Genomic DNA, 14433 nt, shown 5'->3' with positions numbered 1-14433 from the left:
TTGCTACCTCGACAGTGCATCGCCGACAGTACCGGACAACTCGAGATGCTGTGATTCCCATCCACAAGATGATCCGTGAGCTGGAGAGCCAAGGGGTGGTCAGCAAGACCCGCTCACCCTTCAACAGCCCCATCTGGCCTGTGCGCAAATCGGAAGGAGAATGGAGATTGACTGTGGACTATCGTGCCCTGAATGAAGTGACTCCACCGCTGAGCGCTGCCGTGCCAGACATGTTGGAGCTCCAGTACAAGCTGGAGTCCAAAGCAGCAAAGTGGTACGCCACTATTGACATTGCTAATGCATTTTTCTCCATTCCACTGGCAGCAGAGTGCAGGCCTCAGTTTGCTTTCACCTGGAGGGCTGTGCAATACACCTGGAACCGACTGCCCCAGGGGTGGAAGCATAGCCCCACCATCTGCCATGGACTGATCCAGACTGCACTAGAAAAAGGTGAGGCCCCAGAACATTTGCAGTACATTGATGACATCATTGTGTGGGGGAACACTGCAACAGAAGTGTTTGAGAAAGGAGACAAAGTTATCCGGATTCTCCTGGAAGCTGGTTTCGCCATCAAGAAGAGCAAAGTCAAGGGACCTGCCCGAGAGATCCAGTTCCTGGGAGTGAAATGGCAAGATGGACGGCGTCAGATTCCCACTGAGGTCATCAATAAGATCACAGCAATGTCTCCACCAACCAACAAGAAGGAAACACAAGCTTTCCTAGGCGCTATAGGTTTCTGGAGGATGCACATTCCCGAGTACAGCCAGATTGTGAGTCCTCTTTACCTGGTTACCCGCAAGAAGAACAATTTCCACTGGGGCCCTGAACAGCAACAAGCTTTTGCCCAGATCAAGCAGGAAATCGCTCATGCGGTAGCCCTTGGCCCAGTTAGGACAGGACCCGAAGTGAAGAACGTGCTCTACTCTGCAGCCGGGAGCCATGGCCTGTCCTGGAGCCTTTGGCAGAAGGTGCCTGGTGCAACTCGAGGTCAACCACTACGATTCTGGAGTCAAAGCTAAAGAGGGTCTGAGGCCAACTACACCCCAACAGAGAAGGAAATCTTGGCAGCCTATGAAGGAATCCAAGCCGTCTCAGAGGTAATCGGCACTGAGGCACAACTCCTCCTGGCACCCCGACTACCAGTGCTAGGGTGGATGTTCAAAGCAGAGGTTCCCTCTACCCACCATGCCACCAATGCCACATGGAGCAAATGGATTGCTCTCATCACACAGCGCGCCCGTATCGGAAAACTGAATCGCCCTGGGATTTTGGAAATAATTACAAACTGGCCTGAAGGTGAAAACTTTGGTCTCACTGATGAAGAAGAACAAGTGACACGCGCTGAAGAAGCTCCACCGTACAACCAACTGCCATCAGACGACACACGCTACGCTCTTTTCACCGACGGTTCTTGTCGCATCGTAGGGATGAAACGAAAGTGGAAAGCAGCCGTATGGAGTCCCACACGACGGGTTGCAGAAGCTACTGAAGGAGAAGGTGGATCAAGCCAACTCTCTGAATTCAAAGCTGTTCAACTAGCCCTGGACATTGCTGAAAGGGAGAAGTGGCCAAAGCTCTACCTCTACACTGATTCATGGATTGTAGCCAACGCTCTGTGGGGATGGTTAGAAAAGTGGGAAAAAGCTAATTGGCAGCGTAGGGGAAAACCAATCTGGGCTGCTGAAGAGTGGAAAGACATCGCTGCCCGAGTAAGAAAGCTGGTTGTGAAAGTCCGCCACATAGATGCCCATGTCCCCAAGAGTAGGGCTAATGAAGAACACCAAAACAACAAGCAGGTAGATCAGGCTGCAAAGATAGAAGTGTCACAGGTAGACTTGGACTGGAAACACAAGGGAGAGTTGTTTCTAGCTCAATGGGCCCATGATGCCTCAAGCCATCAGGGCAGAGATGCCACTTATAAGTGGGCACGAGACCGAGGGGTGGATCTGACCATGGACAGTATCTCCCAGGTGATCCATGATTGTGAGACATGCGCTGCGATCAAGCAGGCCAAGCGGGTGAAGCCCTGTGGTACGGTGGGCGATGGTCCAAATACAAGTATGGGGAGGCCTGGCAGATTGATTACATCACACTGCCTCAAACCCGCCAAGGCAAGCGCTGTGTGCTCACAATGGTAGAAGCCACCGCAGGATGGCCGGAGACCTATCCTGTGCCTCATGCTACAGCCCATAACACCATCCTGGGCCTGGAAAAGCAAGTCCTTTGGAGGCATGGTACCCCTGAGAGAATTGAAGCTGACAATGGGACTCATTTTAAGAATAGCCTTATTAACACCTGGGCTAGAGAACATGGCATTGAGTGGGTGTACCATATCCCTTACCATGCACCAGCTGCAGGCAAAGTGGAACGGTGCAATGGATTGTTGAAAACCACTTTGAAGGCACTGGGTGGGGGAACTTTCAAAAATTGGGAACAGAATCTAGCAAAAGCCACCTGGTTAGTTAACACCCGAGGTTCCACCAATAGAGCTGGTCCAGCCCAATCTGAATCCCTGCATACAACAGATGGAGATAAGGTCCCAGTAGTGCATGTCAGAGGTCTGTTAGGAAAGACTGTGTGGATAAATTCTGCCTCGAGTACAGACAAACCCATCCGTGGGGTTGTTTTTGCTCAGGGACCTGGTTGCACATGGTGGGTAATGCAGAAAGATGGAACAACACGTTGTGTACCACAGGGAGATCTGATTGTTGTGTGAAAACCACCTGTAGTGTGAAATGCCAGTATACCCCTGCTTGCTGATTATCACTGTCACTGTTCCTATATAGCTGTGTATATATATATATATATGTATTAATGTGTGTGTAAAATTGGAATATCTTAGTTTGGGCATTGAGCCAACAATATGGGATAAGGGGTGGAATGTCTTGGGGTGACCTTATGATGTGTATCCCATATCGCTGCCTATGCCCAGAAATTAATTTTTGTGCCTTTCTATGCCTCTAAACTGAGCCTGAAAGGGGGAAGGAAAAAACTGAGCAAAACTTTCTCAAAGCAGTTTGCAGCTCGTTCAAGGTTACAAAAAGATAGCAGGTTTTTTTTTTTCCCTAGCTGGGGCAGGGGAGGGAGGAAGCACCCGGCTTGTTTTTTTTCCAGTCAGTTTTTGGCCAGTTTTTCTTCTTCTTGTTCTCCGGAGAGAGACTGAGAGTTGGACTTTGGATTTCCTTCTCTGGAATTCCGGATTTTTTCCCCTTTTCTACTGGACTGCTTGATTGCTGTAACATCAGAGCACATCGGGAGGACTTTCCACCGGGCACAGAGGGCCTGGCCCCAGCCCAAGCCCCAGCTCCGAGGAGACCAAAGGGAGGACTCGAACACTTTCCCAGGTTTTTTCCTCTACCGCGAAAGATTTTACCATCTAACATTATTTTCCTTCCCATGTGTTTGTTAAATAAATAGTTTTATCTTCTTCACTTTCCTTCGAGGAAAATTTATTTTTTCCCGAACCTGGTGGGGGAGGGGTGGTTGTGCCTTCTCTCAGAGGATATATATATATTTCTAAATTTGCCCAAACTGGAACAACTTTGCTTCATTTTATTACTGGCCTTGTAGATGATGAAAGTCTGCAGAAAGAATACCAAGAAACCACTATCAGTTTTGATTACTTTCAGAAGGATTTCAAAATTTCACTAATAAAAATTCCATATAACACTTTGAAATTAATAGCAGAGCAACAATATTTTATTATAAATTGTTCATACTAATGATTTTAAAAGGTCTTCAGTCTGTTTTAAATATAGATGCAATTAATGAAATGTGTCTGGGCAGAAAGATAAAAGTAACTCGTGGACCCCTTTCTGGAAAGAAATTATACAAGCTAAGGCAATTGTTTAAATGTTATATAGAAGAATATAAAATCCTCAAAAAATATGTTTGATGCTGGAATGGGGGTGAGGAAGGAATTCCTACTAACTCATGTGAACAGTGGGCAAAGCTGCCCTTTGTAAAAACAAGCCTAAATAAGAGCCATCAGGGAAGTTAAGCTACCATATTTACATTCAGTCACAAAAATAATATTAACATTTCCAGTTTAAACGAACAATTAATGTTAACTATCTTCTGTTGCATTTTCAGATAATAGAAAATGTTAATGTGATTTAAAACTAGGAAGCAAAATACAAGTGAGCCTCTGAAAAAAGAGGTGCATTAAGCTAAAGGCACTCCAAATACTAGCAGTTATGTGCATGTTTTCTAAGAATGATTGGCTGCATTGGCCATCTGTAAACAGTTAAGTGCCAAATTTACAGTCTCAGTAGGTCAGCGCACTTTATTTTTCTGTTTGTAGAAGCTTCCTGAAGATTCTTCCAATTGTTCCGGTTTGGCCAAATTTAGAAATATATCCTCTGAGAGAAGGCACAACCACCCCTTCCCCCCCCAGGTTCGGGAAAAAAATAAATTTTCCTCGAAGGAAAGTGAAGGAGATAAAACTATTTATTTACCAAACACACGGGAAAAGGAAAATAAGGCTAAATAATAAAATGTTTCGCTGTGGAGGAAAAACCTGGGAAAGTGTTAGAGTCCTCCTTTTGGTCTCCTCGGAGCTGGGGCTTGGGCCAGGGCCAGGCCCTCTGTGCCCGATGGAAAGTCCTCCCGATGTGCTCTGAGGTTGAAAGCAGTCCAGTAGAAAAGGGAGAAAATCCGGAATTCCAGAGAAGGAAAAGCAAAATCCAACTCTCAGTCTCTCTCCAGAGAACAAGAAACTGAAAACAACTGGCCAAAAGCTGACTGGAAAGCAGCAAGCTGGGTGCTTCCTCGCTCCCCTGCCGCAGCTGGGGGGGGGAAAAAGTCACTATCTCTACTTGACCTTGAACAAGCTGCAAACTGCTTTGAAAAGGTTTTGCTCAGTTTTTTCCTTCCCCCTCTCAGGCTCAGTTTAGAGGCATAGAAAAGCACAAAAATTAATTTCTGGGCATAAGCAGCGATATGGGATACACATCATAAGATCACCCCAAGACACCAATACAGAGGTAGGCCAGAAGTATTTCCGTGCAGGATGTGTTTGCTCACAAGAGAGAACTGTTACATTTTCTGAGATGTAACATTACTATATATTTTAAATACAAACAAATTATTTTCTTCAACATAAATACTTATAATATCATGCCTTTAATAAGCCCACTTTAATACAATTATCATCATGCTACCTATAACACCCCCCTCTCAGTTACAGTTCAGCACAGAAAAAGCAGCACCATAGACAAATGAGGATACTTGATTGGAAGTCTAGAACGTTTAGTAATCTCCCAATCCAATAAAAGGCCTAAACCTCACTGAACTTTTTTCATGCCAGCAGTCCCAGATGAAGCTAACAGGATCACTCGTGCTGAAAGTTAAGCCTGTGCCAAAATACATTGCTAGACCAGGACTTTTCATTTACTGTTCTCAAAACACTCAGCAAACATTTATCTTCCCAAGAAACTGGGCCATATTTGGCCATTAAGTATAAAGCAGAAGTCCTCATTAGCCATTTAGAAATTAATGACATGAGATGTTCCCTCATGGATATCTTTTAAAGCTCCAAAACTGCTTTATTGGGGAGTAACGTTAGCCACAAAAAATTTAAGTGAACTGTTGGAGAAACAGTGAATTGATTTCTGAGTTCAGATCAGAACCTCGGCATATTTTAAAGCATGTGACTGTAGAGAAATGGCTGCGTGAACAGGGACATGTGTACGTGCACAATCCAAGCTATATTAGTGAACTGTCCTTGACTAGAGAAAAAAAGAGAGGAGCAAGGCTGATGCGGCAAGCCGACGGGATGTTGGGGAGGGGGATGCTGACCATAGAAAGAGAAAGACTTAGTTAGTCGCGTGCATATTAATCTGTAACCAATCACTTGCTATTAAAGGCCGCGTGAACAGTAGCTGTAACCCAATAGTATGGAGCTTGCTTATGCGTGCTTGAGGAATTAGGGTATAACTATGGGACTGACAATAGAATAAACAGAATTCCATCATATCTCTATGAGAAGCGTGGTTCATCCCGGCAGATCTCTGGTTATTTCTGGCGCCCAACCAGGGACCGTTCCTCAGAGGAAGATATGCTCGCTGATCACCAAAAGGAGGGTGATGACGATGAGCGACAGAGATACTGCGGGCGGAGAGTGTCGACCGTGAGTCAAAGGACGTCGGTCAGGCCGGTAAGAAGGGTCGCTACCTTCCCTCCGTGATACCCTGCTAGCATGGATTTAGAGTTCGCGGCAGCACAGAAATTGCTCCTCAGTATCCTCGCTAAGCGAGGGGAGGAAGTCAAGGAAAAGGATCTAAATAAGCTCATTTTATGGGCGCGGGAGCATGGACATTTGCGGGTGCCTCCCCCCTCCTCTTTGATGCAGCTGAGTGGAGGGAAGTAGGGGATCACCTGTGGGACTGTACTATCCAGGGAAAAGGGAAAGAAATTACAAACTTAGGGCCCACCTGGAGAACTGTTATAAATACCTTGAAAAATATGCAAGCTGAATCGAAAGTAGCTGCGGCTGCGGTGGAGGCGATTGCAACACCGGCTGGGGCTGTCGCTCCTGCCCGAACTACGCAGCGCGGGGGGCTGAGTGGACTGTTTAAAAGCCCGAGCACGATAAAAGGGCAGAAAGCAGAGAAACACTTTGTCAGTGAGCTCCTGCGGGAGCAGGAGAAAGAGCTCTTGCAATCAGAGCCAAAAGAGGAAGTTACCACCACCGTGCCTCAGAGCAAACTGAAGGCAAATGCGGAAGTTACAGTCGACCAGTCAATGGGCAGAGCAACGGGCGGTCCTTCTTGTCAGCAGCGCCTCTACCCTGCTTGCCCGCCCCCTCCACCTCCGCTGCCAGCAGAGATTCATCCCGAACCACAGACTGTTTCTCTGCCAGATGATGACATACCAATGACAGAGGCGACAAATGAGCTACGTGCTCATCCCCCAGGATCTTGCGTGAACCCACAAGCCTTGGAAAGATGGTTCATCAAGTAGAAGAGGCAATGCATCAAATGAAACAACATTTTGATTGTACTCTGTCTTCTATGGAAGAAAAGCTCAATCGGAAGCAGGAGCCACAACAGAGTCCCACTGAGTCCTGAAAGGGTGTGGCCCAGACGGCCCTGCAACTACAGGAATGGGCTCAAGTCGAGCCCTCCGCTCCACCTCCCGACTTTGAGCCAGGACGTGGCATGTACAGCAGATGTTCCCAACCTTTGGGAAGTGAACCTTCGCTTGGTGGCTGACGACCTCACATTTGGACGACCACTCGGAGTCTGGGAACAGTCACCGAGTGTGCATGCTAATCGCCGCAGAAATTGTTTATGCTGTTATAATAGCTTGTGCTTGTGCTTGCGCTTGCGCTTGCGCTTATGCTGTGGGGGCTGTGGGGAAGAGCTTACTAGGGGAAGTTGGAATGTAGACGAGCGAGGTAGTTTATGCCAAGAATGTTATCAAGTGCCTGAGACAAGAAGTTTTAGGCAGCGTGCGTCCATCGTGCTCGGAATTCCACCACAACAGATTAGAGTTAGCTCATTTAGGGATCCACACAAGTTTTTACTAAGCTTAGAAGTGTGGGCAGGAAAAGAAGCCATCAGACGTCTGCAAGTGAGTAAAAAGACCACTGTAACCCAGGCATGGTGCCCTACATGTGGCTCCTCCTCTCAAGTACTTTCACCCTGAGTAAAGCTGTGATAACTTCAGTGTCAGAGAGAGAAACGTGTGGGTAACATGGGCTCACCAGGCGAACCAGACAGATTTCTGTCTGGCCATGGGGTCGGCAGCAGATCCATTTCGCATGTCTAATTGGCGTGCCATGGATCTCACTCGAGGACACGTTTCAAAAATGGGTGACAGATATAGAGAAAATTAATGAGGAGGTGGAGCAACAAATGCAAAACAAAAGAAACCGGGGCGAGTGCTTAGGTCTAGTTATCAGCACTCCTTGCAGCAAACCCGTATTATTGCCAATTTAACAAAAAATGCAACCTTGCCTCTTCAAGAGCTACAGCTTTATGGGTCCCTTTTTCCCAGTACGCTTGTTAATGTAACCCAATGGACCAACTGCTCCAATGTGGTGCCTCCAATGCAATATGCCAATGGGTCTGGGGTTTTCTTCTTTGGAGATCCTTGGGAGGACTGCCAGGCATGACAGGGCATGGCCTCCTTTCCATGGAAACAGAACGTATCAGGACACTCCATTGGAGGCTGGAACATGCCAGCCACGTTGGGAGAAGCTGAGTCTATTGACACAACCAGAGGAAAGGTTTTACCTCCTGGAGTGTTTTTGATATGCGGAGATAGAGCATGGAATGGGATTCCGCATAGTCCGATTGGGGGTCCTTGATACCTGGGAAAGCTAACTATGTTTGCCCCTTCTATATGAGCATGGAAAAACATTATGGCATCAGAAAGTTGGAAAAATAGGATGCGAAATAGATACCAGCATAGTGTTTCCACGTTTGATAAAGATTGTAATGATAAGGTAAACATTATGAGTTTGAGTGCGTTTATACCATTGGCTATTTTTAACCCAGGGGGTGCTGCAGCTCATGGCTATAACAATCTGAAGAAGTTGGCCTGTTGGTCAGAAAAGGAATTTAATAGGACTTCCCATATATTAAATGAGCTTTTAACTGATGTAGATAGCATTAGGCATGCTGTACTACAAAATCGAGCCACGATTGATTTTTTTATTGCTAGCTCACAGACATGGTTGCAAAGAGTTTGAAGGTATGTGTTGTATGAACCTGTCAGACCATTCCCAGAGTATCCATCGACAGCTCTCAGAACTGCAGGATGCTTTTCAAAAGATACAGATCCATACAGACAGCTTCTCTGAGTGGCTGTCCTCGCTCGGTCTGACAGGGTGGTTAGGAAACCTGGTTCAAGAAGGATTACGTCTGCTAGCTACACTAGTAATTGTAGCAATAATAATTTGTTGTGTTTTTGGGTGCATACGGAAAGCTTTAGAGAAAGTTGTTCATTGGGCTTGGCTTGTGCAAGAAGAAAAAGGGGGAATTGTAGAGAAATGGCTGAGTGAACAGGGACGTGTTTGTGCACAATCCAAGCTATATTAGTGAACTGTCCTTGACTAGAGAAAAAAAGAGAAGAGCAATGCTGATGTGGCAAGCCAACAGGATGTTGGGGAGGGGGATGCTGACCATAGAAAGAGAAAAACTTATGTTAGTTAGTCGCGTGCATATTAATCTGTAACCAATCACTTGCTATTAAAGGCCGCGTGAACAGTAGCTGTAACCCAATAGTATGGAGCTTGCTTACGCGTGCTTGAGGAATTAGGGTATAACTATGGGACTGACAATAGAATAAACAGAATTCCATCATATCTCTATGAGAAGCGTGGTTCATCCCGGCAGATCTCTGGCTATTTGTGACTGTATTGGAAGAGAAGATCATTACTGCAGTGAATAATTGCTTGCTACTGCAGAATTAAAAATAAAAGTTAATGCAATTCTCTCTTACCTTGCAGCCAGTCTCGAAAGTAGTGCAACCACATTTTGGGAAGCTGCTTATCCTCTTCCAACAAAATGTATGTCACATTACTGAAACTTTTGTGAAGTTCATAAAGTAAGTGCTGGACATAGGGACTGGGATAGTCTGCTTTCTGTGTCACTATATAAATGTTGTAAAATGAGAAATACTTGAACTGTGCTGCAATAAAGTCATATTCCTGGGTTTCTCGTGGTACAATGTCTGTGAGATTCAGTCCATCTCTTGCCCGGGTAGTTCCATATAGGCTGAGCCCAAGTAAACCCAGAAAAAGGAAAATAACCACAATCTGCAACAGAAAATGGAAATGTCTTTGGTTTTATGTTCCTAAAGAAATTAATAACTCATAATAGCACACAGAACCAGGTTCAAAATTTATGCCCATTACTATACTTTTAAGCTTTTATATATTTATGCACACATACACAAACTACAAGGCCAAACTAATTTGTGTTTTAGTGAACAGGAAATTTATACAGTGATGAAGTTAAAAAGTAGATTTAGTTTCACTGTTCATGAGCTTAGGTTACCAAAAGTCACCAAAACCCTTATTAACAACTTACATTTGAAAAATGTCATTATAGCACTACCAAGATAAAACTTTTAAAGTGTGAAATTAAGTGTAAAATTATTAAGAATTGTAATCCCAAATTAATTCCATTAATTGCTGATATTTAATACTGTTGTCAGGATAATTTTCCTACTGGGCAAGGCAGAAGTCTTTTTTTGAAAAACAGGTAAATAGTTTTCTGATTACCTTAGCTTTTGGTTTTAGCAGGAATGGAGCATAATGCTTTTCTGAAAAAGATGAGAGTGTCCATTTCATACAGGGTGGCTCAAGGCAATGCATACTGGAGTCTGAGAACTGGGAAAGCAAATCTCTTGTTGAGTTTGTGCTTTCTGGGCTCTGGCAGCTGATATTATCTTGTGTCACTGTCACTGGCTGCACAGATATTGCTGAGCAAGGCTCTGCTGTGGCGTAGTACACTTGTGCATGAGGATCATATTCTGTGTGTAACTGTGCTGTAGACTGCATTGTAATCTGAGTTTCATGTACAAAACTGTGACGGCTGTATGGGGGTGTACTGTAGTAAGTATTATCACTATTTTCCACATATGCTTGAGGCTCAATCTGAATCACTCTAGTGGCACACGGACTGCAAGAGAAGAGAAAAACATTGTTCGCATTTTGATAGGTATTTATTTTAATCAGGCTAGATAGGATAATCTGCTTCCATCAAAGACTGCTTTCACTACAGTTAAATTGTTTATGTTAATTAAGCATAATGTTTTTATGAGGATTTCCTTCTGCACTTTTAGAAAATATTTCCTAGACATGGTTTAAAGTGTGGGCCTCTGAGCCTTTCTCCATGTTTTTTGTGTCCAAGAAAGAAGGAACCAGCATGTCTGAAAACATTGGCATCCACTTACATCACTCTATTAATTACACATACTAATCAGATCAATAACCAGGTAGTTGCACACAGTCTGAAAGCATGATATATGTGTGTGAATTACATCTACATGACCATGCTGAGAATTAAACTATTTAAGAGATCAAAATGTAAATGCATGACATGCTGAGTTCTTCTTTTGAGAGCTATTAAAGTAACTCTAAAATAATATTTGGACCTTCTGAATAAGATCTCAGACTTTTGTGAGGCAGGTTGAAACCACCTGCCATACACTGACTGTGTATTTTAAAATTGATGTAAACATATATGAGGATTAATTGCCAGAAAGGACAGGCGACATGAAGAGACAAAATTACAGAAGCATTTTTGGAAGAATTTATTGTAGTCGATACCTAGTTTATTAAAGAAAAGTCATAAGCAAGCTTCCTTCTGTAAATAAAAGCAAATTGCTGATAGAAAACAGTATCAGAGATTTTTCACCAAGTGGAAAAATCCTACAAAAAGGAAGAAAATGTTGCCTACATAAACAAACAATCTCTTATTAACTGAATTTCTTCATATGTACATGGGCTCAAATTTTCATTCTCATTTAGTGCAACTTTAGATGTAGGAATAAATGGAAGGCCTAACAGCCCTGTACTTCTGAGAATCGGGGCTCCAAAATTCAAGCACATTAGACCATCCAGTGAAACTGTGGCTGAATCAGAAACAGGGAGTCCTGGCTTCTGATCAACTCCCTGTTCTAATGACTACCTCAAAAGCAAATTTAGGAAAGCACTTTCTCTCTCTGACATCAAAGTTAAAAAGGTCAGACTGTGTCTGCTCCTACATGGGTGCGAAAGGCTAAGAGGACACAAAGGAGTTTCTCTACATACTGATTATGACATGCGTGTGAGAGTACACGTATAGAAATGCAAATTATCTTCTTCATTGCAGGCAAAAGTAAAAACTAATGTAGAAAATATGCTTTATCTCTAAGTGGTGGTTCCGCTGATGACAGTAGCTTCCTCCTAGCCTACCCATGACCTCAGAGCTGGATGTACATTAGGTAAGAGTGTGCATACTACCATTCCAAATTACTATTGGAGCCATAACAGAAAGATTATCAATCATTATCTTGCAATGGTACTGATCATTCTGAATTCTTCATAGTGCTATGAAGAAGTAGGGAGAAGAAGAAAAGTAATTTTATAGTTTTATAATTTTTACATTATTTTTATGTATTTAAGTTTCAAGGGACAAAAAGCAAAACAATTAGCACAGTGATTAAGTAAGGCTTCGGAGTACCCTAAGTTATTTACAGTCTTCCATAAGAGACTGGAATTACATCTTCCAAGGTTTACCAATACCAGCAGTACCCCATAAAATTCAAAAAATACAGATATTACTAAAGCATGGCTCTTTTACATGCTTCCAGAAAGTTGTCCTCCAATGACTAAAATGGATGTAGGTATGAATAAAGGAAAAAGGATGTGCATGAGTGTAGCAATGTAATTCAGCAATAAACCATGGCAATAACATACTGACCCTGCTGCTGTCCCACTGCAATGAAGAACTCCCACTCCTGACAAGGGATAGTAGCACTGATTGGTAAACACAAAAAGGATGCACTTCATATACTGTAATTCTATCACACATTCTCACCTTGTAAAACAGCAGAATATATCCAGTCTCCTGTCTTCCCGACGATAAAGGTCCATGCTCAGGATAGCAGGAAAAATCAGCAAAACCATAGCAAAGTTGAATACCACCACAACTGCTGCCTAGAGATCAATCACAAGAGAAGTGAAGTAATTACTAAGCTTAATTTAGGGCAATGGCTTTATAAAGCATAAAAACGCCTTTTAATTTTCACCCATCCGCCCATTTTTCATGTTTAGTCATCAGACACTTTCAAGCTTCTCCCTGAGGGAACTGGGAGGTATATTTTACATTACAGTTTCATTATGGTAAGCCTACTGTAGTTCATTAATTTTATTTTAATATTATTTTTCCTATAATTTTAATATCTCTATATCTAGAGATGTGGTGGCACCAACATTTTTAAAGTGGAAAAAACTGAGTCATCAATAAATTACATTTTTATGTGAGATTCTGCCCTATTTAGAGTGTCTCAGTACAAAAAGATGAAAGCAAAAGCAAATCTGGAACTAGGACTGAAGTTCTCACATTTAAGGGATCTGAAGTAATTTTAAGTACCAAAATAACATCAAAGCACATTGTTAAAATCAGTAATTATTTAAATCAATAATGAAATAAAGGTTTAATTAAATTTTAATGAAACTGCTCTATTTAGTAAAATACTATGCATTTGATGTACTTAAAGTCTAGCAAAAAAAAAAAAAAAAATTGTGATTATCTGTTGAACTGTCCTGCTTGTAATTAACTTGATTTAATGAGCCAGTCTACCAAAATGAGTCTTATATTGGAACAAGAATAGTCAATTTGCAAAGTGATCATTATTTAAAGAAAAACAACCTCTCCTTCAAACCATAGCCCTTTCTTACACAGAGATTCCCAGAGAATCTCTATAAACATATGTGGTGCAGCATCTATCATTATTCTTAATGGTATTTATTTGCAATAAAACATAGCTAAGATCACTAGCCTTACAAGGGTAAAACTTGGGCACAGATGGGTTTGGAAAATAGCAGTAGAACAGTAGAGATAAGGAAAAGTCATTGAGGGTTGTTTTCCTCCCAAAAAATGGAAAAAAATAGTAGAGCCATCAAGAGAAAGAAAAGAAAAAGAAACCCTTATATTTTACTCATTATATAATCAGTAGGCATCTCTATATTAGCCCAGTTTTAGGATGAAGAAAGCATATAAATTATCAAGTGCCTCCACCTCCAAACTTCTGAAGTAAACAATGCTTGGGTTCAAACACTCAAAAAAAGGACTAAAATTTGATTACACAAATGAAATGCCTGACCTGATGTAAATGAGCCCTCCTTTTTCCAACACAGATCAATGGCTGCTTTTGATGTTGAAAATCAGCCCTTAAAATTGGCAACTCAAAAGATGACACATCCAAAGTTCATCTTTTAAAAATGCTCAACTTATGTGACCCTAAATAATGCAATTTTGCATTTTTCTGTCTCTTATTTGTGAAAATCTGTGGTGGGTTGACCCTGGCTGGATGCTAGGCACCCACCAAAGCTGCTCTATCACTCCCCTCCTCGACTGGACAGGGAAGAGAAAATATAACAAAAGGCTCCTGGGTTGAGATAAGGACAGAGAGAGATGACTCACTGATTACCACAATGGGCAAAACAGACTTGACTTGGGGAAATTATTTTATCACTGATCAAATCAGAGTATGATAATGAGAAATAAAACCAAATCTTTAAACACCTTCCCCCCACATCCCTCCCTTCTTCCTGAGCTTAACTTTATTCCTGAATCCTCTACCTCCTCTGGCCTCGGCAGCAAAAGGGGACAGGGAATGGGGGTTGTGTTCAGCTCATCACACCTTGTCTGCCACTCCTTCCTCCTCAGGGGGAAGACTTCTCACACTCTTCCCCTGCTCCAGCATGGGGTC

At 42.8% G+C, this 14433-nt stretch overlaps 1 protein-coding gene across 1 annotated transcript in view; it reads right to left on the bottom strand.

The window, feature by feature from the left end:
• The window catches only part of LOC116437427 (protein patched homolog 1-like), a 261983-nt gene that overhangs the window by 91791 nt on the left and 155759 nt on the right, over nucleotides 1–14433 (bottom strand). The window contains exons 13-15 of the mRNA XM_032095080.1: nucleotides 12537–12655; nucleotides 10235–10634; nucleotides 9451–9766 (exon numbers count right to left, since the gene is read on the bottom strand). Coding sequence (XP_031950971.1) covers nucleotides 9451–9766; nucleotides 10235–10634; nucleotides 12537–12655 — 835 coding nt within the window. The remainder of the gene's footprint in view (nucleotides 1–9450; nucleotides 9767–10234; nucleotides 10635–12536; nucleotides 12656–14433) is intronic.

This window comes from Corvus moneduloides, chromosome W (genome assembly GCF_009650955.1).
Source record: "Corvus moneduloides isolate bCorMon1 chromosome W, bCorMon1.pri, whole genome shotgun sequence".
Classification (NCBI taxonomy): domain Eukaryota; kingdom Metazoa; phylum Chordata; class Aves; order Passeriformes; family Corvidae; genus Corvus; species Corvus moneduloides.
Note: the sequence above shows the minus strand (reverse complement) of the source record. Positions and strands in the feature narration are given on the sequence as shown.